This window comes from Hippocampus guttulatus, chromosome 18 (assembly GCF_054856545.1).
Source record: "Hippocampus guttulatus isolate MCC_2025c chromosome 18, RoL_Hgut_1.0, whole genome shotgun sequence".
Classification (NCBI taxonomy): Eukaryota; Metazoa; Chordata; class Actinopteri; order Syngnathiformes; family Syngnathidae; genus Hippocampus; species Hippocampus guttulatus.
This window is the reverse complement of record NC_141278.1, coordinates 6,356,667-6,383,201: the sequence shown is the minus strand read 5'-3', so window position 1 is coordinate 6,383,201 and position 26,535 is coordinate 6,356,667. Positions and strand designations below refer to the sequence as shown.

The following is a 26,535-nucleotide window of genomic DNA, read 5'->3' as shown; positions in this document are numbered from 1 at the left end:
CGTTAAGTCTTGTCCTTAACATCCAGTCCATCCGACCAGGGTGGGGGGGGGGGGCGGGGTGAAAACAACCTTGCGTGGATCACAATTAGTCCCCATTGATATGGGAAAGTGCAAGTCTTAGCATTTATAACGAAATGGAGCAAGATATGTCACAACTTACACAACTGTTTCTGCCACTCAGGGGGCAAGAGAAACAAATTGTCAGCATAAATGCGGCATCCCCTTCAACAAAACGGCTCCATTTTGACAACGTATTTTCCACACTAAAAGGCGCACTGGATTATGAGGCGCACCTTCAATAAATGGCCTATTTTGTAATTTATTTTCATATATTGGGCGCACCGCTTTATAATACGCAATCTACAATGCATCCACTAGATGGAGCTGCGCTTAAGGACACACCAACAGAAATAACGATCAGATGGCAGTAAAACTTATTTAACTCATTCAGTACCAGCCAATGCTAGACCAAGTCTGAAAAGACGTTTAAAAACGTCTTTGGGAGTGAATGAGTTTATAATAAAGCAGCGACACAGTTCACTTATCCAACAAGTAATAACATTGACTGGTTAACGTTGAACTCTCTTATCGCTGCTCTATTTCCGTGTTCAACTGCGAAACCGATCGCCTTAAGTTTGAACACTACGTTGTCAGCACGTCTCAAGCAAGGAGCCATTTTGGGGTTGATATATTACCGAAATGACCACACACAAGGCGCATCGGATTTTAAGGCACGCTGTGAGCTTTGAAGAAAATGGAAGGCTTTTAGGTGCGCCTTTTAGTGCGGAAAATACAGTTGTAAGGTGTGAATCTTTGAAATTATTTGAGCAATTACTGCAGTGACTGTGGATTGTGCCACTGCTCCTGCCTTTAAAGGGGGTGAAGTGATCTACAAAGCTGCTGGCAAGAAACAAGAGATGGCTCATGCATATTGGGAAGTAACTAAAAACAGAAATTCGGTGCACAAGTGTGGTTATTGGAAATCAGCGTATTACTATGAGGAGATGTTATTCAAAAAAAAAAAATTAAAAACATTAAAAAGTCAACCTCGGATTTGGTTCTCATTTCCCTACCGTTTTTTTTTCTTCCCCCGCCCCGTTGTATGTGCATCACGTGTGCTACGGAAGATAGAAATGCATATATTCCGGGGCTAAAAATATTCCCACAGTGGGATGATTTCTGTCAGATGAGAGCAGATAGCGAGGCTTATGGAAATACGCCTCAGCAGAGATGTCCCCATTGCGAGAAGGAAGGACGGCTGAGCTGCAGGCTCACCTGTGCACCAACATTCGACAGTGAAAACTTAGCTGAGGCTCAAGCAATTCCTTGTTGTCTTAAGATTTTGCCTGTTACATCTTCAAAGGAGAGGAATTCTTTTAAATAGGATGGAAGGCCTGCAAAGTCGAACATTTCAGACTTTGGCCAAAGTTTTCAGGAAGTGATCGAGTTTATCTTAGGTGCTTTAAACAGTCAATATACAGTACATATATATATATATATTTTTTTTTTATTTTATATTACACCGTATTTTCCGCACTATAAGGCGCACCAATAAGTATTCACTTTTCTCAAAAGCTGACACTGTGCCTTATAATCCGACGCGCCGTATATATGGATCAATATTCGGATTTCTTGGGCGTATTATTTGAAATGATCTGTAAAGCGCTTCGTTACAGCTGCAGCGGTTGTGAAAGCTCTATGTCAATAAAGCTGTATTGTATTGGATTCCCTTTGGCACAGCTCCACCTAGTGGAGGCATAAGGGAACTGCAAGCCACTATCGTAGCTTGAAAGGTGCACCTTATACTCCGAAGTGGTTTGTAGTGTGGAAAATAAGGCGATTTTAAATCGTTTTTCATCCTAGGGAACTGGAGGTCCACAAGTATCACCGAACATTCTAGTGGGAATTAATGTTTCACTGCCCCAACATGCATCCTGGTGGAAAATGAGCATCCGAATTCACGTGACAGGGGGAGGATTGGGCCGCATATCCGTACTGTATAATAAGACTGCATGCGAACAACAGTGCATGCAAAGCCCAGTCAAATCCCTCAAATTACTCCGACATGACAACCGAGGAATCATGTCACAAAACAGTCACACGAACAGCACGGACCCAATCTCGCCAATCCTTGCCCTCACTGTGTGCTTATTGTTCTGCAACCCGCTCGCCTTGTGCAGAAGGGGTGGATGGATGGGTGGGTGGATGGATGGAGGGAGGGAGGGGAGCGGAGTGGAGGGCAGGCAAGGCGGCATGTGGAAGTAAATGAGAGCCCGATGAGATGCCAAGGCCTGTTAGTGGTGAGGTGTGAGGAATGGGAAAAGCAGCCTGAAAGGGAGGGGGAGTGGCTGGATTGACTGTGTTGGGGGCGATGATTGCCGCCCGGCTTGCCCTGCGACGCTTCACCTCGGCTGTGTTAGTTTGCGTTTGTTGGTTCGGCCTTACATCATACAGCGGGCATGTCGAAGAGAGTAAGAGATGAGGCAGAGCTAGGATCCAAGTGTAACAAATGGAAAATGTCTTGAAATGGTTACATTTTGGGGGGGGGGGGGGTATCTATGCAGAGGAGCAAGAAGAGGATATAAGCGCTATGCAAGGGTTAATTTCTTTTCCTCGCTGAGCAGTTTTGCAAACCAATCACTTCATCTGCGGAGCAACTTTCTAACTTTGTGTTCACCTCCAAATAAAGATTTTCTATGAAATAGCAGTTGACACTCGAGAACATTGGTGTCAAACTCAAGGCCCGGGGGCCAGATCTGCATCTGGCACCTACATTATTTTATGTGGCGCGCGAAAGCAAATCAAAGATGGCCACTTTAATGATGCTTGCTAAAATCTCTACCAAAATTTAAAATTCTCATTTGTAATAAATAAGAGTGATACTGTAAGCATGAATAAACGTCTTGACTTCTTTATATGGTTTCAGTCATAACGGCCCTCCAAGGGAAACGAACTAAAATCTGGCCCGTGACAAAAATGAGTTTGACACCCGTGCTCTAGAGAATTATATCAGGTTCGCCGTGAAGCTCCATACTACTCATACTGAAGTGCAAACATATGTTGGTTGCGAGTGCGTAACAGCGTGGAAGAGTGCCGGTTTGATTGCTCTTCCCAACGTGTGTTTCCACACTTGCGTGCCCAAGAGAGCCCTTCGGGCGGCAGTTCGGAAATTGCGACTTCAATGTCTTGCTTGCGAGCACAACATGTTCCGTATGTGTTAAGAGCGTGCCTGAATTACAGTATATCCACAGTTGCGTGCATACGCGTTAGGAAAAAGTTTATGGTGAAGGGCCGTGACGTGGGTAAGTGTGTCAAATATGGCATCTGTGCCACCGAGTTGAGCACTGACGGGCCACCATATGAGACGTGCATGATGGGATGCGATTCCATACCAGGAAGATTCAAACGTGATGTCTTAAATCAGAAACGACGCACAGCCGTGTGATTGTGAGTTCAGTTGGTCAAATTGCATCTTACTGGGAGGTGCTTGCTCCACATACAGCACTTGCAAAAAACGGCAAACCACAAACATATTGTTAAGTTAATTACTAGTGGCATCTCAAATCAATTCGTCAGTGATTGAATTTGTTCAATCATTTTGATACAGCTCTGTGCTTGTGTTGGATCTTAATCGATGGCCTTAGACTCAGAAAGTCTGTCATCCGGGGCATGCACAAGTGTCGAGACACAATTTATTCAAATTTAGCTCAATGCAACGGAATATAATTTCAAAAGCTTCAAAAATAAAATGAATTAGATTGAAAGTGCACATCACGGCTTTCTATTAAAAATGTAATATAAATAAGGGAACATTTTTAACCCATTTTAACTGAAGCCATCATGCCCCCCCCCCGTCATTCTTTGAACTGGCTAGAATCACCTTGTTGGCTTTGCAAGACCATCTCAAGCACTGCAACATCCCTAAGAGTAATTTCAAATAGCTTTTTTTTTCTTTTTGCACTGCGGAATATGTTTGGGCAGACCTGAGCAGTCTTCTGCAAAATACTTCTTTTAACTATCCCAGACACCACAGCCCAATCTCATATCTGCCTGAACCGAATCTTGTTCCATCATAACGAAGTGCTAAATTGCAGCAAATTGGAACCACCGCAGTTTCGGGCAACCACGATACCACACTGGGGGGAAAAAGTGCCCCAAAGTATTTCAATAGGGAATAAACAAGGACAAACAAGAGCAGCCAATGCAGCATCGGCCGGTGAGAAGACAAAGAAACCAGTTGCACAAAGATGCGGTGACCAAATCAAACCGTGCAATTGATTTTTATTTTTATTTTTTTGCTTGAAGGAACCAGATTTTGCATTTTAATCAATTGCAATGTCCAAAAAAAAAAAAGCATCCATTACAATTGAAACATGTTAAACAGCATCGTGTTTTGATGCGCCCAATATATTTGCTTGCTCTGGTCTTTCTGCCAATGTTAAAACTGTCAGCAACAAACTCATTCCAGTCGCTAGTGAGGCTGAAACGCTTTGAGCGCACACAGCACAAATGCGTAAAAGCTGCGTTTTAGACTCTTGTCCACAAATGGCATTTTCTAAAAAAAAAAAAAGAAAAGGCATTGTTTCGGATCGCATCTTAATTGCTCAACATTTAGAGTGGATGCACCTGCTTTCTCCAAAGAACAAGCGGGCATCTGTCTGTTGCTCAACACGTTGCAAAAACACCAGTTTGGAGCTCCCAAATGAATCAATGAAATATATTTCTACACACCTTCCTCCGCGTGAGAGTCTTCCACCAGGTTCAGCAATAAAATCCAAAGCACCGTAATCATCGTCTTACGCAGATCCATGTTTGTCTGGCCAGTTCCGCGGGGCTCTTGTCATCTCTGTCCAGTCTGCCCGCGCGTAAAGCTCCGCAGCAGAGGCGCACTCCCGGGCTGCTCGGAGCGGAAGCCGTCTGGGCAAACAGTGCTCCTATGTGGCAGGCGCATGGCTTATTTCATACCTCGGGGGGAGGGACTTCAAGGGGAGACTGACAGATAAGAGGCACAATGACGAAAGGACTGAAGCCGAGCGTGCGGGAGCTTCGACCAATCACAGGACGGCAAAGGGAAACGCTTGCGCCAGGTGTTCCCACTATACTTGAGTCCTCCGCAGCATGATTTCTCTCCAGTGCCGCTGAAATGCACTCATCAGGAAAATGGAGGAGCTATAGAAAACCAATGAAGGATCTAAATTAACACAAACTGAGAACTAGAACTAGAGATCATTTAAGTAGCGGACAAAAAAAAAATAGATTTGTAATTAGCCTCTCTTTATACATGCGGCATTTTCAACAAAAGAAATGTATTTATTCCTTGGCACCCAAACAGAAAAGAGTTTCACGACTAGCAAAGTTTACTTTTATTTTTATTTGCAGGCAGATTTTATTTTCACCTCCATCCAAGTGAAAACACCGAGGTTGTATTTTGATTGACGTTTGTTGGTTAGCAAGGCACAAACATCGGCTCAGAAAATGGCGGGGCTGACAATCGTAAAAATCTGCTCTAGAAAATATTGAACAGATTTTTACGATCAGTTCTAGAAAATATTGAAGAAAATCTGTTCAATATTTTCGGTTAGAAAATATTGAACAGATTTTTACGATTGTCAGCCCCTGCCATTTTCTGAGCCGATGTTTGTGTCTTGCTAACCAACAAACGTCAATCAAAATACAACCGCTGTGTTTTCACTTGGATGGGGGTTTAAATAAAATCTGCCTGCACAAAAAAAAAGCTTTTCTGTGGCCAAAACCAGCTTGTGGACATTTTTCTTGTGCTTGGTCTACAGCATGGGTGTCAAATTCAATTTTGTAGTGGACCACATTGAAGTGACCGTTATGACTGTGAAAGTATTTAAAGAGGTCAAGAATCATGGTTGATTCAACGATTGTTTAACTCATTCAGTACCATCCAATTCTGGACCAAGTCTGAAAAGACGTTTAAAAACGTCTTTGGGAGTGAATGAGTTTAAGTTACTGTAATGAGAGGTTTGGTAACAGGAAAATGGTTACAATATCTCTCTTATTTATTACATATGAGAAGTTGAAATGTTGGTCCAGATTTTAGCAATTGTGGCAGAAGTTGACATGTTTGATTTGCTTTCACGGGGCACATGAAATAATGTGGCGGGCCAGATCTGGCCCCAGGACCTCGAGTTTGACACCTGTGATCGACAGTATTTGCACGGTGATGAGGAACGATGAAACCGGGACACATCTGTGGTGACGTTCCTGACACTGCCGGGTGTTTTGGGTCTTTCAATATCATACACCGTTTCTCAGGTGACCTGACCAACTGCTCATCCTGATTGAAAAAAGAAAATCTGGAGGCTCTTTCGCCTTACGCCAATGGTGGACTTGTGTGTCTGCTTCGTGTATTATATGTACACTACTCCCAAAAAATGGGAATGGAATTTAATTAGATTTGAGGGGGGGGGGGGTTGTACTTTGCTTCTCAATGATTTACATTTGCATTTTCAAATGAACTTTGCCAATCAACAACACAATCTCGGAGTCTATCACGACTGTTGCGCGACTTCTCCCTTCCTCAAGTGAATATTGACCGAATGCTACTTGAAGTGAGGAGACATGTTTAGCAGATTCTCCCCAGCGAGCAAATATTATTGAGCATCTCTCTCAGCTTTCCTCGTGCCTCGTGAGAATCGGAGCAACGAGACAGTTAAAGAGATAGAGAAGAAAATGCTGTTGCAAGGGTTTGCATCATGTGGCTACGCTTCCAGGTCGGCCACTCCGTCTCTCGCTGTCATGCCGACCCAACTAAAAAATTTTTTAAAAAACAGCGCACAACTCTGCCCTGAATTGATTACTCACACAACTCATCCTCCAAACCTGGACCATTAGAAATAATACAATTATAAAATCTTCTTCTGCAGCTGCCATTTACGAGCATTTTGCACATGTTTGGCCACCGGCCTATGAGTGGAATAAATAAAAGTCTATTAATAAACTCCTTTTCAAACAAAACCCCTAAAAGCTGAGCACATGCACATCCAAAAAAAAATGTATATATATTTTTTTAATTGGCAAATAGGCAGTTCTCCTCCATTTTTGCTTCCTAAGCAACAGCACAGTCCATTATTAAGGTTGTCACCCCAGCACCGATGGATCGCTTTTCTATCTACTCTATCGAGCTCACATTCGAAATATCAGCTGGCACTCATGCGCAGATGATGGGCCCCTCAGCCTGACTGAGCGACCCCAGTGGGCGGGTGCGTGGACGCTGATGAACGCAGTCCTCTAACTTAGTTGTGCAGAGGCGAAAGGACCCTCTCATTTTTTTTTTCTCACAGCCTCATATTCATTCGACAGACACTTGGTTGGGATTGGTTTGTACCATTGAGCCATCCATCCCGAGCATTTATGGAATATGCCGCGTCCGCTGTCCGGAACATTACAGGAGCTTTGGTGGGAGGAAATGTGAGGTGATGAGAAGTTGAACGGAAACGAAGGCATTGGTAAAGCAGATGATGCCTTGAGCGGGTGTTTCATAACAGTTGGATACAAGTCCCAGATGAATTGCACCATAGTCGTTATTCCCAAGCGGGGACCCATTAAACCGCGAGTGGTAAAGAGGTGTTTAATGTGCCTTTTGAAAGAGCTATATAGACTGTATATACCGTTCAGTCCACTTATAGCGCACACACACAAACACGCTCGTGCGACAAATATGGAAAGAAGAGCGATTTAAATTGGCACAGGAGAGCGGGCGTCACTTCACTGCTTTAGTCCGCTGGGTTTGCGGTAAATTCTCATTGGCTTTATGAGATGAATCGCTGTCAAAGGCATCGGTCGTTTTCACACCATGGATTTCTTGCAACGTTTATTTCACGTGATTAGCACAAATGAGTGCATAACTTTTACGCACGGCTTTGGATTCTGAATCGCAATTGTAGATTTGATACAGGCGTGTCACCTACCATGTGAAAGTCACGACGGCGGTTTCAAAGTTGAGTTTATTTGTTCACATTCATCACATTTGAGAAATGCCGATAAAACGGTAAAGAGCCAACGGGGAAATTACTGCTAATGAGCCCTGGTGACAAAATTAGTTGTGGGTTACAAGAGTGTCCATCGAGGTCATATAAATTTCTGAAATTGCGCTCGATAAAACGGTGCACGTCCTTTAAATGCACTTACAGCTGTTTTTTTGCTTGCAGTTTTTTTTTTTGAGTGACATAAGGCGTGATGACGGTTCGATTTCCTGTTTAACGATTGAGGCATTGAGTTGAGCTCCCAAACCGTGCAAAGTTTAGGGGGTGTTTGACTTTGGAGTTTTTTTTTGGGGGTTTTTTTTACCGCCGCACACAAATGAAGCTTCTTGTCTTTTTGTGGGGGGGGGGGGGGGGGGGCTGGTCTTACGGCACACCGTGCCGTAGCCTGGCCTCACCGTGAAAAACACAATGTCACGAGCACAATGTGAGGCATGTCTTTCACACTATGTAATTAAGCAGCTACCCGAACACAGGGGCACATGGTGCTTTGATTAAATTAGGGATGCTCAAATCAAAGTAAGTTTAATATTATCTCTTGTGTTGCAATTATGCCGTATAATTCTCTGTTCTCCGTAGTCATAGAGACATGAGGAGTAATCGACTCTCCAACCCTCCTAACACTCCACATAATGAACCTCAGCAGATATGAATCATTCTTTCGTGCACTCTCGATAAGTCCGCAAAACATCATTAGGGGGAAATCTGGAGTCGAGACAATAAGCGTAAGAAAAGCATTGAAACAAATTGATGGAACAAATGTAGGAAGAGATTCTACTTGAGGGTCTTAAGAATCACATATTAGCATTTGGATCATCATCTCGGAGGAGACGAATTCCTCCACGGGGGGCCCCGAGAAGTAGCTGAATTGTTGGCCGATATCAGGTTACTGAGAGGCCAACTATAAATAGAGCAAAAACAGGAATGGCAAGTCTCACTGTTCATGACCTGCAGTTAGCTGTGCCCAGATTGGACCACCAATGTTGTGTTTGGAGTATGGCTGTATCATCCATAAATAAAGGTCAAGTACAATTTCATACAAATTCTTGCCTGGGTTGTAGCTAACCAATTTGAGACTCATATCGATTTCATTTCTGGGGCCACCGTAGCCAAGTTGCATGGTTGATACAGCACGGGTTGTTAAGAGGGCGCCGCTGAGGCCATACAAATGTACAACCAAAATTGCATGGCCGGCAAAAGCATAAAAAAAGTCACATGGATGAACATTTGATTTGTTGTGTTCAAATTCCATCTTCTTTCACTCGTTCTCTCCCAAAGACGTACTTAGATGTCTTTTCAGACGCCATCTGTTCATTCTCAGGCACTTATTTATCTACATTTTTCTTCTTTTTCCAAGACTTGGAGTAAAATAAAAAAGGGTCTGTAAATGGCTCTTACTGAATGAGTTCAAATACATGCTACATATAGTAGACAGATTTTTATTTCTGATCCAAGAGCAGATTCTTCAATACCGTATGAGCTGTCCGTCAATCATTTTAAGACATTTGCTGAGTTACTGTTCCGGAACGAGTCAAGTACTTCCTTATATGCATGGCCGGGTTGAATCGTTCCGCTATTTGCAAGTGCACAATGCAAAAGAGGGAACGTCAACATCCTTTAGCTCCGCCTGTCAACGTCAAGCGTGCGCGCTGACGAGGCCCAATTTTGTTGGGACAACGGCGCTTATTTACATAATTGATTAGGGCTACTGCTTATGGAGCCTGTGACGAGCGGAAGAGAGGAGCAAACACCACCATGATGACATTTGTTCTAGCGAGAGGACGGCAAGCTGTCTGTGAGATTAGCAAAACGTGATTAAGGTGAGCAGGCCAAAAGATGAAGAGCTAAGCGTATGCAAATCCAGAGTGGAATATTCATGTTCTCCTATTGGGGTCCCTCACTTTGGGATCTCTCCAGGCGAGTGAATGAAAAAAAATGTTCCTCAAACTTTCCTCTGAACTCTCTCTACCCTCTGTTGCCATTAAATATGTAATACTATGCTGCATGAAATCGGATTGGGACGACGGTCACAGATGAATCATTTTTTTCATTTTGGGGGGGGGGGTCTTGTTTAAAGCTGTCGAATGTTAGCGCTTCCGTTTTGTTTACAAAAAAAAAAAGAAAAAGAAAAAAAACCCTCACTTTGTAGCCATTCTGCTTTACCCATCCAATTGATCCAAAGCTAAAAGAAATCACATTTTAAAGTTGTTTGGGAGAAGAAAATAAGCAACGTGATGTAATTGTTTCCTCAAAAGGAGGATGGAAATATCATTCCACATACTGTTGTTGTTTACAGGCTCTCTCAGAGAAGACAGTGAGTGGTCTCCAAAGGACGAGCTACAAAATAGGATAGCAAGGCACCGCATGTCGGTTATGCACAACCGGCGACTTTGTCTGGTCAAATTATCAATTTCATGTGGTCCCAAAAGCTTTCCACGACTGGTTTACATGACATGTGTAACTACTACAGAAGCTTCCATTCGATGGCTGCTTAAATTTCCAATGAAGTGGGCTGCCTCCCACTTTTGGAGCAAAATCTGCATCAAATTTCACTTATTATGTTGCATTGCTATTATGGATAAATTAGAGTTGATTGGCTTAATTGAGGGGCCATTGTCAGTGCTGCTTAAATTACGGCGGCATTGTTTCTCGGAATAAGGCAGCCTTCCTCTTTCTGATGATCAAGAGGCATTCTCTAAAAAAAAAAAATAAAAATAAAAAAAAGGAAATAGACCAATAAACCGAGGCCGTGGGTCCAAGTTCTTCAACGGGAAAATGGCCCATAACACACCTCTCTAAGCACGCAATAACGACGAAGGACAAAACGCGAAACTGCTGGCGACTATGAGCCCCGATAAGAATTGTATTAAACATGTGAGGAACATTGATTGCGTCTTTCTGGTGCACTGACGCATCACAGAATATTTTTTTAAATGATTCACTGAGAGAGGTACCGGGTTCAATTCCAGCTCCAGCCTCCCTGTGTGGAGTTTGCATATTCTCCCCGGGCTTGCGTGGGTTTTCTCCGGGTACTCCGGTTTCCTCACACATTCCAAAAACATGATTGAACACTCTAAATCACAGGTGTCAAACTCAAGGTTCGGGGGCCAGATTCGGCCCGCCATGTCATTTTATGTGGCCTGCTAAAGCAAATCTCTGGTGTCAACTTCCATGATGCTTGCTAAAATCTGTACCGAAATACCAAATTGCCATGTGTCATAAATAATGTTGAGATTTAGTTATAATTTTGCTACACTGTTGACTGACTTCAAAACTAGGAAGCCATCGATTTTTTGGTGGAGAAGTAATACAGTCAAACCTCGGTTTTCAAACGTCTCTGTTCTCGACCAAATCAGTTTTCGACCCAAAATTTCGAGTTTTTTATGCCTCGGATGACAACCGAATTTCGATTCTCGAACAAATTGCTTCCTCGTTGTGGCGTTCCATTGTGAACAGACATGTTCAATAAAGATTTTTTTTTTTTTTTTAAAGAGCGTGGTTTCGGTTTTCGAACAAATCGGTTTTCGAACAGCCTTCTGGAACGGATTATGGTCAAAAACCGAGGTATGACTGTAACATGATGTGAAGATGAAACATTAATTCGGTTTCTGTTGTCATGGCCCTCCGAGGGAAGACGTAACTCTAAAATGGCCCGCGACAAAAATGAATTTGACACAACTGCTCTAAATTGTCCCTAGGTGTGAGTGTGAGCGTGAATGGTTGTCTCTGTGAGCCCTGCGATTGGCTGGCAACCGGTTCAGGGTGTCCCCCGCCTACTGTCCAAAGACGGCTGGGATGGGCTCTAGCACCCCCCGCGACCCTTGTGAGGATAAAGCGGATCGGGAAATGAATGATTCACTGTGACTAAAGCAGCAGCCCCCATGTTGCGTTCAAAGTCATGTTTTTCCAAGTCTAACCTGATGGGACGACAAGATTTTAAATATACCAAGAGCCCTGGTAGGTCTTTATGTTCTCTGAACAGCATATACTTAACACACCAACATTGCCCCCCCTCCCACCCCCACTTACAATCTGCCTCGATATCACATTACCTCTCCTGCCACGGGCCAAAACATGAATCTTCATTCAGAGGGATTTGGACAAAGACAGAGAACAGTAGCAAGATGACACAAAGAAAAAAAAACTGCACTGAGTCAGTGCTTGTAATATGATTTGTCATTCCCTCCGCTCGCTCTCTGATGCGATTACAGGATGGGGCGGCAGCCGACGGTGTCAGCCGAGATGGTGGCCCGAGATAGCTGCAGCTGAGCAGAAATCAGGAAGTGCTTGGCCCGCCCGCAATCTGTCTCTCCCGAGTCGGATAGATCAGCTTCGGGGAAAGGTGACAGCTCCAAGAATTCTCCACGAAGTGGTGTGCTTCTTGGCGGCATTTTTTCTTTTTTTTGCCCTACAATATAATGGCGTCATTTCAAGTCACTCTCCAATGGATGCAATGATTAATCAGTCTATCCCGACGCATAATGCTTGTCGCATACATCATTTTGTGTGGTCATGGCGTGTCCTGTGGGGAATGAAGCATCTGCTGCACGGCAAATTTCCAAGCCTTTTACAGTGGTCCCCATCTGTCAAACAGCTCCATTTCTTCCAGGTTCTCATTAATTCTGCCACCTCAGCCCCCAATATGTAAAGATGTTCCACATTCCTATACAGTACACCAACTGTCTAACAATAGATTTTTTTTTAGTAGACTTTTGTTACGTGCCATCGCACAGTCTACACATCGTATGAAGTTTACATGTTGATGAGAGAGAACAAAAACAAATGTGACAGGGGGAGCACTTGGCATGCGATTGTTTCATGACATCGGCTGTCTTTTATGCTCACTTCAAAGCACGATTGAAACTTCGACAAACAATGGGCATAGCCAATGCAGGACGTCGTGGGTGACAAGTGACTTTGTGAGGACGCACGGCTCGTGATTGGCTAAAATGGAGATGATGGTATGCGCAAAAAAAAAAAAAACGCATAGATTTTTTTTTTTGTAGTTCTTTTAGTTATCAGGGTTATGAAATGCATCTGCAACCTGGCATGGGGGTGGGTCTATTTTTGTCCAAATGGGAGTGTCCCGTAATTACTTTTGGGTTTGACCTCGAACCGCAAAAACTGGTTTGATAAATATTCAGCAAATACCCTCCTCACAAAAACACATCCTTCCTGATTTATTCTATTTTATTCGGTCAATCCTCTCTTTTGGTTCCAATCCCCCACATCCCCTACAATCGCTTTGCATCTCTCTTTTCTTCTTCCATTTCGTCTGGAAATCCCTGTCATTGCCAACGCCGCCTCTTTTGTTGTGCGTTCACATGCACAGCATCCCCACCCCCAACCTCAGCTCCCTCGTTGACTGATGGTTTAAGGGGAAGCATGAAAGAACTGCAGAATAGTTGGTCGGGGGGTGGATACGGTTGGCATGTCTTTCCCACTTGGCATTGGGAGCCAGTCGCGAACTGGAAAGGTAACCTAGACCCAGTGCCAGTGTTCGGGTGAACGTAGTTGACCCCTCATATGTTCAGAGGAGGGGGAAACAGAACCCATCTCAAGTGTTTAATGGAGGGTATCAAAACACTCACGCCATCACCGCATGCAATCATGCACACGTGCGCTCATTTTCACACGCGCACACACTCGTGCACAACCTCCATCACACGCTTATTTAAGTCCACTCGCAGACGAAATCGTCCCTGTGACACAAATCCACACGCCGTTTTTGTTTCACATACCCCCCCACTGTGTTTTTTTTCGCCGCTCTCTCACATGCCACTATAACACGTACATACGACTGTACAAACTAAATAGCGTCCTTCACTCAACTTAATCCGCATTGATCCTGTCATCACAACAACACGTAAACCGATAATCTAAACTGCCTTCTTTTTGTTCCGATTTATCTTTGGAAACATATTAGCTTCTACACAAGCTAACAAAATCCAATAATATGCACACGCAATGAGTGTGAGTGGAATTTGAAAGAAATGAAAATGAAAAAATGAAAACTGAAAACGTTTTCATTGTATTTATGTTAATAGTGTTGCTGATGTCGTTTCAGCTACGATGCGAAGCACGCGTTTTACTAGCTTGACGAGCGTCCGTGGACCGCGTGCAATTCAACGAGACAAGCTCTTTATGTTGCGTTTCGATGACAATATTTTACGTCAAGTGGCTGTCAGCAGAACACCATTTTTTTAGGGGGGGGGGGAGTAATATCCTCTTTAAAGGAATCGTTTACGGTACAACTCTGACGCTGGATTCTGATTAGAGGCAGTGTACCTAATTTTGTGGCACGCTAGTACGTGTCTTGAAGATCTAATTGCTTTGCAAGCCCCCCACAGGGGGGTGAGTGCTGTGGTGAAAGTGGATGGATGAATAATGAATCCTCTTCGACACTATGTTTAATCCTCGCAACCCCCCTGTGAGCTGACCTCCGGTGGTAAAGGCACGCTTACCATTCCGGAGTAAGTTTTCTCTGTACTTTCTACCTCCCTCACACTGATGCTCCGAACCCCCCCCCCCCCCCCCCCCCATGTCCTTTCAAATTCTGCACAAATTGAGCCGTGCAAGATTCTACAGTCCCAACAAGCATTGGCGATGAAGTGCTCTCCATTGCTCAGAAATACCAAAGCACTGAACATGCTAATGCACGCGCGCTTTGTTTAGCTAACATGAGTTTCATATTCCAGACTTCCCTCTGCAGTAGAGAGATAACGGCTTGGCCAAACACTATAATCAACAAGCCAGAGAGGTCATAGGCTCACCTAGGAACACAGCAGACAGAAAAATGCTTATCTCTCCCTATCAGCATGTCAACCACCCTCACCTCCACCTCATGCTCCTCTCCCACCTTGCCTTTAACCACTTTCCTCGTGCCCTTGACTCCTTCACCTCTGCGAGATGCGCACGCCTTCCGATTGCTATTCCATCAGAATGCGCGTGAGGAAGAATCGCGGGGAAACTATCTAATCCAGTAAGAATAACAAAGAGGTGGGAGGAATCGCATTCTCCACCTGCCATCTCTGGTCTTGGCAGGAAAATAGCAAGCATCCCGGTGCTGGGATAAACTGTGATGACAAATAGCTCAATCTGTTCCACGTCTTCATCTGCCATTTTATTTTTGCTCACAAGAGCAAAGCCCCCGAATTATGATTAATGACAGCATACCTGCTCAGGTATTAAGCCAGAGCCCTCCAATTTAAATATTCACGCACAACAGAAGGATCATGGGGTGGTTGATTCCTTGAAAAGAAAATCCAGGAAAGGCCTTCAGTCATCCGCCAAGTAATCTGTACAAAAACAATCTCAGCGGGATTTCAGGGATAATTGTGAATATTTGCCAGGCGAACACCCGAGAGGAAAAACACAGAAAGTATTCTTAATTTGTTTGTATTCAACTCATGTCAACATGAAAATACATGTGCCTTTTGGTCTTTCTGATTATGTCACATAAAAGTATCCTTCCTGTGACACTGTTCAGCGGCCTATGCGAGGGGTTAATAGAAAAAACATCTAAAAGAGTATTTATTCTTTTTTTTCTTTTTTTTTTACAAAATTCCAGCTTTTTCTACGGGTTCAATTCCAGCTCCGGCCTCCCTGTGTGGAGTTTGCATGTTCTCCCCGGGCCTGTGTGGGTTTTCTCCGGGTACTCCGGTTTTCTCCCACATTTCAAAAACATGCATTACAGGCTGATTGAACACTCTAAATTGTCCCTAGGTGTGACTGTGATTGTTAATGCTCATTTACGTTCCTCCGTGTGTGCACTTTGCAAAGATTTTCTCCTGCTGACACTTGCGACGTACTAACTGAGCTGCGCAACGGAACAAGTCATCGACATGGACGCTGAGCATTTGTCATCCGTCAAGGAGTGATGACAGACAGACAGCCTGCCGTCATCACCTCACGGGGGCTGTCAATTTCATTATTGCTGTCTCCCGCTCTTCCTTTCCTGTCTTTCATCTCATCTTGGGCCTCACGCTGACCTAAATAGCTCCTGCAGCATTGCGATGAGTTTACGTAATGGGGAAGAGAAGAGAGGTCACGGGAGGGTGGCACAATCACAAACACACACACACACGAAAAAAGAAAAAAAAAATCCGAATATCCCATCATTGCCCATAAAACGCACGGACTTGCGCGCGTGCGCGCACACTGCACAGTCAGAGTAGCGCTGGGATGTTTGAGGAAGAGGTGGAAGTAATCTCCAATGAATATTCTATCCCAGCAGTAGCAAGCCATTTTAATTATCAGCACCTCCCCGGCCCTCGGTGAGGTCTACCCGAGGTAAATTAGCCTCAGCAAACATCCCGTCTTCAACCCGGCCAAATTCAATATATCGTCAAATAGAGCTCAGCGGCCACCCGAGCGCACGCAAAGCAAGACGCGACGCGGCGTGCGCAGGACACCGTTGAAGTCGACAAGGTGGAAGGTCGGGTGCCCGTAAGACAAAGGATAAAAGTGAATGGGCGGGAAAAAAATAAATGAAGCACAGGCAGATAGTAAATATGACGGCAAGTGCTGTAAAGTAACTATTGTTTGCCATCCGTCCTTTTTTTTTTTTTGGGGCGAGCTGAGGCCCCGTCCCAGCTGATCGGGCAAGAGGCGGTGGTACACCCTGGATGAGTTTCAAGTCAAGCGTTATTCCACTGCTGTGTTTACTTTTTTTTGTCGCACAGTTCCAAATAATCTGCGTTTTTGGGACGCAAGGAAATTTCTCAGTCCAAAAAAAAAAAAACGACGGTCAATCTTTTTTTCCAGCAACGATCGCAAGTTTGACAACCGCCGCCATTGTTGTTTTGATCTCGCGTGGCGAGATTTCCTGTTCTCGCGAGACGAGATCGGCGCGGTCGGCCTTCAACCTCGCGGCAAGCAGACGATTGCCAAGTTGTGTAATGTTAAAACAAGTGTGGCGAGCAAATGTTGCGAAAGTTTATTGCGGAGATATCATCAAGGTGACTTTGAGAAGGCCTTGCATCATTGGAAGCAGAGTAAAAGAGAGGAGAATTTATGAACTCAAAGACTGAACCATGGGATGAAATAAGAACCTATTTCTCAGCAAATCTTGTATGCCAGAATTATCTACATTTTTCCAGCGTTTGTTGATAAGAAATCAACCTATTATCAATGTAGTGTATATTGTTGTTGTTTGTGTTATTATCATATCGTCATGTCGCCAGTGACCGGAACAAATGGAGGAGACTCGTCGCCCAATGTTCCAAATAGGAATGGGTGGAACTAACTAACTAAATAAATAAAATAGCAATAAAATATCAAATATAAACCAAACTGCTTGCATCTATTCAATTCAGATGATTCAAAAAGCGAAATCTATAATTTCACCAAATTTTCCTTATGGCTCTAACACTAACAAACCCGCTCTCAAAACAAATGTTAAAAACCAAAACACAAAACGATTCTAACCCTGGCCACCAATAAATTGCAAGCTACATGCCGACGAGCACCCATTCCACTTGACGAATTTACCCCGACGTGCCTCTACGCAGACTTCCTTTCTTTGACCTATCGGATAAAACAAAGCGCAAACAGGCATCGAGCAAACACAAACCTCAATATTTCCCCCTCTCTCCGTGTGCCAAGTGCTCACCCGGGAGCGATGATGTCCGCCTACCCCTGAGTGGCGCGACTACATTTAGACCTACTAATGAGCTTCTCCCTGGTTTTTCTCCAATTCCGCTACACTTCTAATCACAAGGACATCCAGAGTCTGATCTGCGGAGAGCCGCCTGCTTGGCAGTTGATTACCATAATCAGGACTCATACGACAGGTATTTAATTAGCCACCCTCAAGAACAGAGGCCTGGAAAGTGTCTACCGTAGGCTCGGTGAAATTATTTTACAGGGAAACTCATTCATTACTACACGGACCTTTTGAAGAAAGGTGAAAATTGCTCCAACTTTCATTTCCATAGTTAGAATTCATTTCTTACCTGACCCTTTCGACGGGGCCGTGCGCTCCAGCCGGCGATCCCAAAGCAACCCCTGAAAATGAAAAGAGAAAAAGTCGTAGTTGATGCGTCTTAAGAGTCTCTGTAGGTGTCGAGTGCCAAGATGTTCAACGCGAGCCCACACACGCAAATCGCTCTGGCCAATTAAAACAACCGTAAACAGAAGTTGACTGCGACATAACAGCTAATAATTTACGGAGAGTGCTAACTGCCTGGAGCTGTTTTTTTTTTTGTTTTTTGTTTTTTTCTCCTCAGCTCCCAAGTCCCTCCTACAGTTGTGGAGTCCGATACTTAGAATTTGACAGGCATGAATGTTTCAAGAAAGTAATGCCAACAAATGCTTGTGGTAAGCACCAATGCAAAAAAAAAAAAAAAAAAAAAAAGAACCTGACAAATTTTGACATTCATTTTCGACAGTTTTTATTTTGTAAATGGCAAAGCCTGTTCTCTTGATTCACTGCCTGTTATTTGAAGATACAATTACTCCCTGTTGATACGGGTAACTACCCATCGTTTACTTGGAAATTATAATACAGATACAAAACTGCTACGACATTTGAAGCGGCATGCAAATTGCTGGCTGTGGTGGCAAGCTATCCCAAATGACCCTCCCCCCCTTCTATTCAACGTCAGCCGACATGGCGGCAACTCGCCGCATCGCCGCGCAAGGCGAGTAGCATAGAAAATAGACGGGGAGGTGTGAAATATCGCTGATGACTATTACAATGCGCTCTACATGCGCATGGTAATGACTGGCAAATGTCAGCGCCGATGTGGGAGAGCAAACTGCGTGGCGCTGAGCATATATCGAGTCGCACCAACTATTTACCTTTCCACACCAGAAAATCGTTTGAAATGATTGATTGCATCATGAATAGTCTTTTAAAGTGGAGGCAACGTCTCTCGACTTTGAGTACGACGCAGGGGGGTTTCCTGCGCGCTTCCCGTGAGCCAACTGAGGTTTCGACTAAGTCACAGTTGGCACGCGAACACAAGACACCCCTTGAGTGCAACGGATCGTCTCAAGGATTGTTTGTTTGCATGAGTCGGAGCGCGTGTGCCGAAAGCATTTGCTCTCAATCCCCCCCCCCCCCCCCCAAAAGCCATCCAACACGGCGCACGCAAGTGCTTGCCTTTGCGCATCTCATGGCTCTCACGCCACGCACGTAGCCGTAAATGCCATTTGTGGCGCGTGCATGGCCTAAAAATTCCAGCATGTAGCTCTGGCTACCTGGAGTGTGACACCCATCCATCCGATGTGTTAATGGCATGTCGTGACACCCCGCTTCTGTTTGCGAGTAAGCGGATGCATTTCCACTTTGCGTAATCCCAATGTCTCGTAAACCTAAAAGGACGAATCCAAAGTCTCATGCAGAGTTTCACATTCTCTCTTATTTTTCTTTTTGGACTTTGTTTTTGTGAAATACATACAGGACGTTGATACTTTATGGTCATGTGACAACAAAGCAAATGTGAAAATTGACGCGAAATTGACACAAAATGCACACCTTTCAAAAAAAAAATAAGATAAATTTGTTGGGCTTTGGGGGTTTTAGCAGCATTAAAGTCTTAGAAGCACTTTTAATGCTCTCATGGGTTGTGACACGCTACTTTTTAAAAGGCTGAAAATGAGGTCGCTGATCATGTCACGGAGCAAAGCGAATTCTTGCACGGACTTGCAATCTTAGATTGACCGCAAAACGTTACTCGTCGTAAGACCAAAAAGGAGGTTGATCTGCATTTATTCGCATTTTAGCTAGATTACACAAAAACATTGAACCTTGTGAACATGCTTTTTGATATTTGAAATCAAGCTCCATGTTCTTTTTTTTTTCACTTGTGTATGTATAATTAAATATGTTCTCATATATAATTATTGGAACTCTTAAGCAAAGGAAACTTTCTGGTTTCAGAGAGGAATCAAAATTTGCAGTAGGAACCAAAAGTGGGATTGGAGAACTCGAAGACTTTCAAATAATCCCGGATAATCCCTGGGCAGCAAATCTTGATTTAAAAAAAAAAAAAAAAACTGCATCTGGACAAGTTCACAGTCGCAGCTTTACAACTTTCAAGTTTTTAACAATGTTGCCAATTTAAAGGAAGGCCCTAAACAGTACACGCAATGGAAATTTTATGTAAGGCTGGAAGGGCAATTTATTGCTCAATTAATTTAAGTTTGAAAAATTGCAAGAATTTTTTTTTTTTTTTAAACAGGTCCTATCTGTGAGCCATGGATAACTTTTAATTATGCATCTGCTTTAATCTACAATGGGAGTCAATTGTGGGAAACGGAGTGGTAATTGACTTGATTGATCAGTTTTCCCTCCGGTGAAGACGGGGGGGGGGGGCAGTGACAGGACATCTAAAGAGAGCCCCCTTGGGATTTCGTTTGGAAAAAATAAAGGACAGCCTTTCATCTTGCAGAGCACTGAAAAGGGCCACGGGATGGACGGACTAGACCTGAAAGAGAGCTTGAAAGAAGACGAGACTTTAAAGGAGCACAAGATTGCACTTTAGGTCCCCCCCCCCTTTTTTTTTTTTTTTTTTTACCATTCAAAAAGAGAGCGGGGGTGTTAAGTGAGAGCACAACAACCGCCTCATTATTTCTTTCCTATCAGGATTGCAACTCTTCTTCTGCCTTCGCCCACCCACTCATGTTTTACAGTCATTAGCACACAACGCCGCGTCAGGTCGACAACGCGAATCCCCAAGCGCCCGGGCTCGGATGAGGCTCTTTGCTTTCACCTTTGTTTCCCCACCCCCACCGCCCCCACCCCTTCCGCTTTCCATATTCTTCTCTCACGCCCTAGCCGGCAACGCGTCCGTCCGTCGGTTAATCCCGCGGGCTTTTAAAAACCTATCAAGGTGCGCCGCTTTTTTTCCTGCCTGACATTAGGATGGAACTCGTCTCGTTAACGGCATCAGATAGCGAGGGGGAAGAAGAGAGGAATATTTTTTGTTGGGGGGGGGGCAACAAAGAGCAAGAACATATAAAGGGGTTTGTAGATGCAAATGGTTCTGTTGACATATAAGAAGACGCTCCAAGCACCTTGTTATCCTCTGCTGCAGCTTTTATGGAATGTTTGTATGTGTGGTGAGCTTACCCCCCCCCCCCCAAAAAAAGTAGCAAAGAGGGCGCCTCTGGGAGAAATGTATACATTATTAAAAACTATTAGCTGGGCAGCAGGGGAGGCAGGCATGGTCTGTGATATGAATCACTATATTCTTTTTTTTTTGTATTCAAAATGCGGCCGTGTGCTTCAGACAAGAGGAAACTAGAAAGAAAAGACGAGGACCCACGCACGCACACACATCGGGCCCCCGGAACCTCGCAATTATCCTTGAGCTGATGACAAGTGTGTAACATCCTTCCTAATCACGCGTGATTCCTTGTCATCTGGGGATCGCGCAGTAATCACCGAGTCTTGTTTACACAAAATGAACCCAGTTCCCAGATGTATTAGCAACCTGACATCAGTGACCAACCATCACGCTTTTGCCTATTAATGGGAGCCGCCGTCTCATTTGCAGTCCGTTTTGATAACATTTAAAGGGGAAGTCAGAAAATTTCTTCACACTAATATGTTCTACGCAAACGGTATCTGAGTTCATATTACGTTTGTCAAAATGAACTTGATAAAAAACATTGTTGTTGTTTACACCACAAGCCAATGAAAGGGCAAACTGTAGAAATTATTTACATTTCGTATCTAGCGATGCGCTTACTTTTATGTGATGGGACGCCACAGCTTGCCAGATGAGACAGCGGCGCGGTCAAGCCGAACAGTCCCACACTTGCCTAACAGTCCGTGTTGCGCCAGCAGGGGTGTCAGCTGCCCTGGCACCCCCCTGCTGTTTTACTGGAGTGGCTTCATTAAAATGAAAGATATGCCCCAATGGCTGTGTCACTTTGATTATTTGTTTCTCGTGCTCCCCTCGATAAACATGTTTCTCGCTTTCCCCCCGGGGCGCTACCTTTGCAACAAACTTATGATCTCGACGTTCATAACCTGTAACCCCGGGCAGACCGCCACACTTTCCAATTTCTCCTGATCTTATCTTGCAAAGAAGCTTGACCTTTCCAAAAAAATATGACACACACACACACACACACAGTTAAATCTACTGGTATGGTAGATTTTGTATAAAAATGCTGCTCTGTAAATTTTAGCTGCAGATATGGTACAATCCCTAACAAAGAGTCCAGAAAATGGAATGGATGAGGGATTTTTCATTTGTGGAGCCAAGCGCTAAGCACCTAAAATTTTATTATCGTGATGCACCAAAAATATTGATGCTGCGGCCTTCCTGTGTGGAGTTTGCATGTTCTTCCAGGGCCTGCGTGGGTTTTCTCCGGGTACTCCGGTTTCCTCCCACATTCCAAAAACATGCATGGCAGGCTGATTGAACACTCGAAAATTTTCCCTAGGTGTGAATGTGAGCGTGGACGGTTGTTCGTCTCTGTGTGCCCTGCGATTGGCTGGCAACCGGTTCAGGGTGTCCCCGCCAACTCCCTGAAGACAGATGGGATAAGATCCAGCACCCCCCGCGACCCTTGTGCGGATAAAGCGGTTCAGAAAATGGATGGATGGATTTAAAAGGAATGTTCAACATGGTCGAATCATTCAATAAACTATACAGGTCTTAGGTAGCTAAATGGCAACAGTTTAGGTCTGAGCAGCAAAAAGTGGTGGTGGACGCGGCACTGTCGGCCATATCTATACAGTGAGCAGATTCCAAAAGAGGCCAAATTCAGCTGCCTTAACACATTTGGCTGGGTACCCCCTACTGTACAGCCAGTCGAGGCTAAATCCCCCCCCCGCCCCTCAATCTAAAATAAATCTTTCCCTCGTGCAATTAGTAGCCCAGGCCTAATTCTCGTGTCCTCAGCTCCTACAGTCAACCCATTAACCCATGTAGGCCACTGCTGTGGCCGGCTCCGAAATAAGTCAGCAGGATGCAGCTCGCAGGCTTAACATCGACAAAATCCCCTCGCACATCAATGTGTTTTACACCGAGCAGGCTCATGTATCTGTTGGCACCGCAGGGGGGGTTTGAGACGATGCTGGTATGGTGCCAGCTGGGACCGTCAAGCCAACAAATGTGGATGTCATGATGCATATCATCCATTTTGCATAAAAGAGGCAAAGCCGGTTTCCCAAGCGGCGGCATTAGCAAAATCAACACATTCCTCTTAAAGAACTGTTTGTGCGCCTGTAATTGATGCCTCCGATTTCCCCCCAAACTCGCCGGCTAACTTCTTAGGCTCTCAAGTACTAAAGAGTGAAGTTTAAGGTTCGGTGAATTTGTGACTGGCATGTTCGTTTTATGGACTAAATATAGAAATTTGGATCTCTATTGTGGGGATTGGGGGACGGGGGGGGGGGGGGGCGATTTCGGTTCTCTGGCCTTTGGTAAGGGTTGAACCACAGTCGGGAAACAGTTCAGAGAAATTCGATCCCAAATTTGGCAAGTCGTTACCTCGGTTAAGTTCAGTCTACAGCACAGGTGTCAAACTCAAGGCCCGGGGGCCAGATCTGGCCCGTCACATCATTTTATGTGGGCCACGAAAGCAAATGAAACATGTCAACTTCCATGATGCTTGCGAAAATCTCTACCAAATTTTTAAATTCTCATTATGTAATAAATAACAGACATATTGTAAGCATGTTCTTGTTACCAAACCCCTCATTACAGTAACTTAAACAATAGCGGAACAAACCGTAATTATTGAACTTTTATATGGTTTCAGTCATAACGGCCCTCCAAGGGAAACAGTAACTAAAATGTGGCCCACGACAAAAATGAGTTTGACACCCCTGGTCTACAGTGACGGCATCAACTGCAGATATTCAGCAAGTGCCGTGTTGTTCCTGCCTTAAAAAATAAATAAAATAAATAAAAAAGGCCACTCATCCATTTCCCAGCTAAAGAGCCGCCAACTTTGTCATCTTTATTTCATATTAGCTGAAATGGTCAGTCAAACGGTAGGACACCCTTAGCACCCACCCGAGTTAGACAAACAACTTATGCTCTGCTCGGTTCGGTTCAATAGGGCAGAGTGATAAAGTGAATGATGGCGAATAATCACACGGCGCCAGCAGCGGTACAATAACTGCCAAGCCGCCTTGATTTCTGCGGCACCTGTTATTGAATAATGACAGAACTAAACGCAAGTTCCGCGCCGGCTGTAATTTATCATCGCTCATCGACAGCAAGCTCACCGATGAGAGTGAGGGAACGGGAGAGAGCTTGACGAATCAACGGAGGAGAAGGCGAAGAAAGAAAAGGCACGGGGGGGTGTATGAATAATGGAAGGAGTGCAGTGTGTGTATTCCCAGCGCTCGCCGAATTACTCTCACTTTGCAGCATTTAATCAATGGCTCTCCCTCTATATTTTCAATGCTTCTCTGCCCCCCCCACCCCACCCCCACCACTCCCACTGTAGCAGTTTTCATTTGTTTAGCAATATGCTGTAATACGAATGACCTCCACTCGCACACACAAACACACACACCAAAACCGGGAGAGGTAATAACATCTTAACTTTTAACTGCGAGATGAGTTTGTGGTCTTTGGAATTCTTTACATCTCCGCTCTCACTCATCCATTACTTTGGCTTCGTCAAGACAGCATCATTTATAACCCGGCATTTTCTTTTTTGGGCTACCTGGCTTTTGCCGTTTGTTCCCTCCAATGTCGCGGCGGCGCTTTGTCAGACAGCCGCAAAAACAATAACCCGGCGTGAAATATGGCGGTTGCGCTGAACATAAAATATGTCTAATTACGTTCAATGCATTGTTTTCAAAACACTATTTTTTTCATAGGTGTGAGCCCAAGCGCCGCCGCACAACATTAAACGGTAAAATTAGCGCAGAAGGTAGAGAGGTAGCTAATATTTTGCATTCTTGCCCGGAGACAACAATAACAAGAGGGTTTTTTTGGGGGGGGAGGAGGGGGCTGTAATTGTGAATGGGTGTTTCTAAATTTGCGATGCTTTATTCCCAACAGAGCTTGATTGATTGACTATCTGTGTCTTATGTGTTGTGTTGTATTATTTTATTCTTATGTTATTGTGACTTCAAGATGGCGTCGCGAGAGTGGCTGCCTTTACAGCAGCTCCTCCTTTCATAACTTTGCTGCTGTAAATTGGGAACGTCCCCATTGGGAGACGAATAAAGGTTTTCTTATGTTTATTCTGATATAGAAGCAGATCAGCTTCGCCAAAATTGACCATGTGAACACTTTGAGGTTCCGCGACTGATCGACGGTAGCATTCAACCAAATTACTTTCACGAGACTTTGGACACAGTACATCCTTCGACTCTCTTTTTGTCTTGACCTTTCGAGCCTGGTAACCAACTGTCTAATAATAGGAAAATCCTCAAAATATAACCACATTAACGCGTGTATAAATCTCTCCCGTTTGTATCCTCGGAGGACCGGGAAGAGGCCATGCAGAGTTCAGTGAGGGAGGAAGATCCTCCTGCTGCTGGATTTCCTTGGCTGGGCTCAGATCGTCTCCATCCGTGAGAGAGTAAATTAACAAGGCCGCTCATAATTAAGCAAGTTTATTAGCCCCAAGGGAGTCCCTCCGCCACATAAAAAGCCCATCAACGCTTATTTATATCGCTTTTCTTCTTGCTCTATATTCTTCAGCCGAGGAGCGTGCTATTTTAATCATGATTACAGATTGAAAAGAACGGGGCTTTTGCGCACCGCCGTTGTGTCCAACAGCGTGCACAACAACGGAAAATTCCCGTTTGTATGACAAAATAGATCGCACCGTTCGTGTTAAAAGCGACAAAAACGTAGACCGTTTCCCGCTCGGACACTGGAGTGTGCCGCGCGTCCGCAACACGCGTGCAAACACCGCGCGCAGGTACGCATGAGTGGAAGAAGAAGAAACCAGCAGCTAATGATGTGCTTCGGCTCGCCCCAAAAGGTTCTGTCTCCAAATCACGCCTGTCATCGCACATCTCTCTTTCGCTTTCAATTATATATTGATTTTGTTGTGGCGCAGTGACGCGAGGAGGCAGATCCGCCACTAATCCAAGCCGCGGATCCACCACAGAGAACATCCTCCTGAGCCGACGAGCAGCTCCACTTCTACCCACACCGTCGCCATCGACTACACTCTCCCCCCACCCCCTATGAAAAATACTTTTTCTTATTATTTCATTTTCTTTGTTGGTCAGCTGTTGTGCTTTTCGCATGCAGTTGTGATGACAGGCTGCAAATGAGTAAACAGCAAATACGGGTGTGGAATAAGAGGAAAATTGGAGTGTGCGGAAAGTATAAGGTGAAGATTCTGGAGGAGGACAAGTATCCGGGGCCATATCGGTCGTTCTAATAAGTGTGCCTTAATAATACTTTTTTAAAATTTTATTTTCTTTGTTTTTTTAAAACAAGATATCTCATGGCATGTTAATTATTTAGTCACAAATCACATTAGTGTGGTAGAACCGTTTAAAAATCCATCCATCCATTTTCGGAACCGCTTTATCCTCACAAGGCTCGCTGGAGCCTATCCCTACCCCGTCTTCAGGCAG

General features: G+C 44.4%; 1 protein-coding gene across 2 annotated transcripts in view; it reads right to left on the bottom strand.

Annotated features, from left to right (window-relative positions):
• Positions 1–4,913, bottom strand: part of epha10 (EPH receptor A10) — a 111,564-nt gene extending 106,651 nt beyond the window's left edge. For both annotated transcript variants that reach the window (XM_086136032.1, XM_086136031.1), the window contains exon 1: positions 4,732–4,913. In XM_086136032.1, coding sequence (XP_085992158.1) covers positions 4,732–4,810 — 79 coding nt within the window. In that variant the 5' untranslated portion in view covers positions 4,811–4,913. The remainder of the gene's footprint in view (positions 1–4,731) is intronic.
• Positions 4,914–26,535: the final 21,622 nt, after the last annotated feature.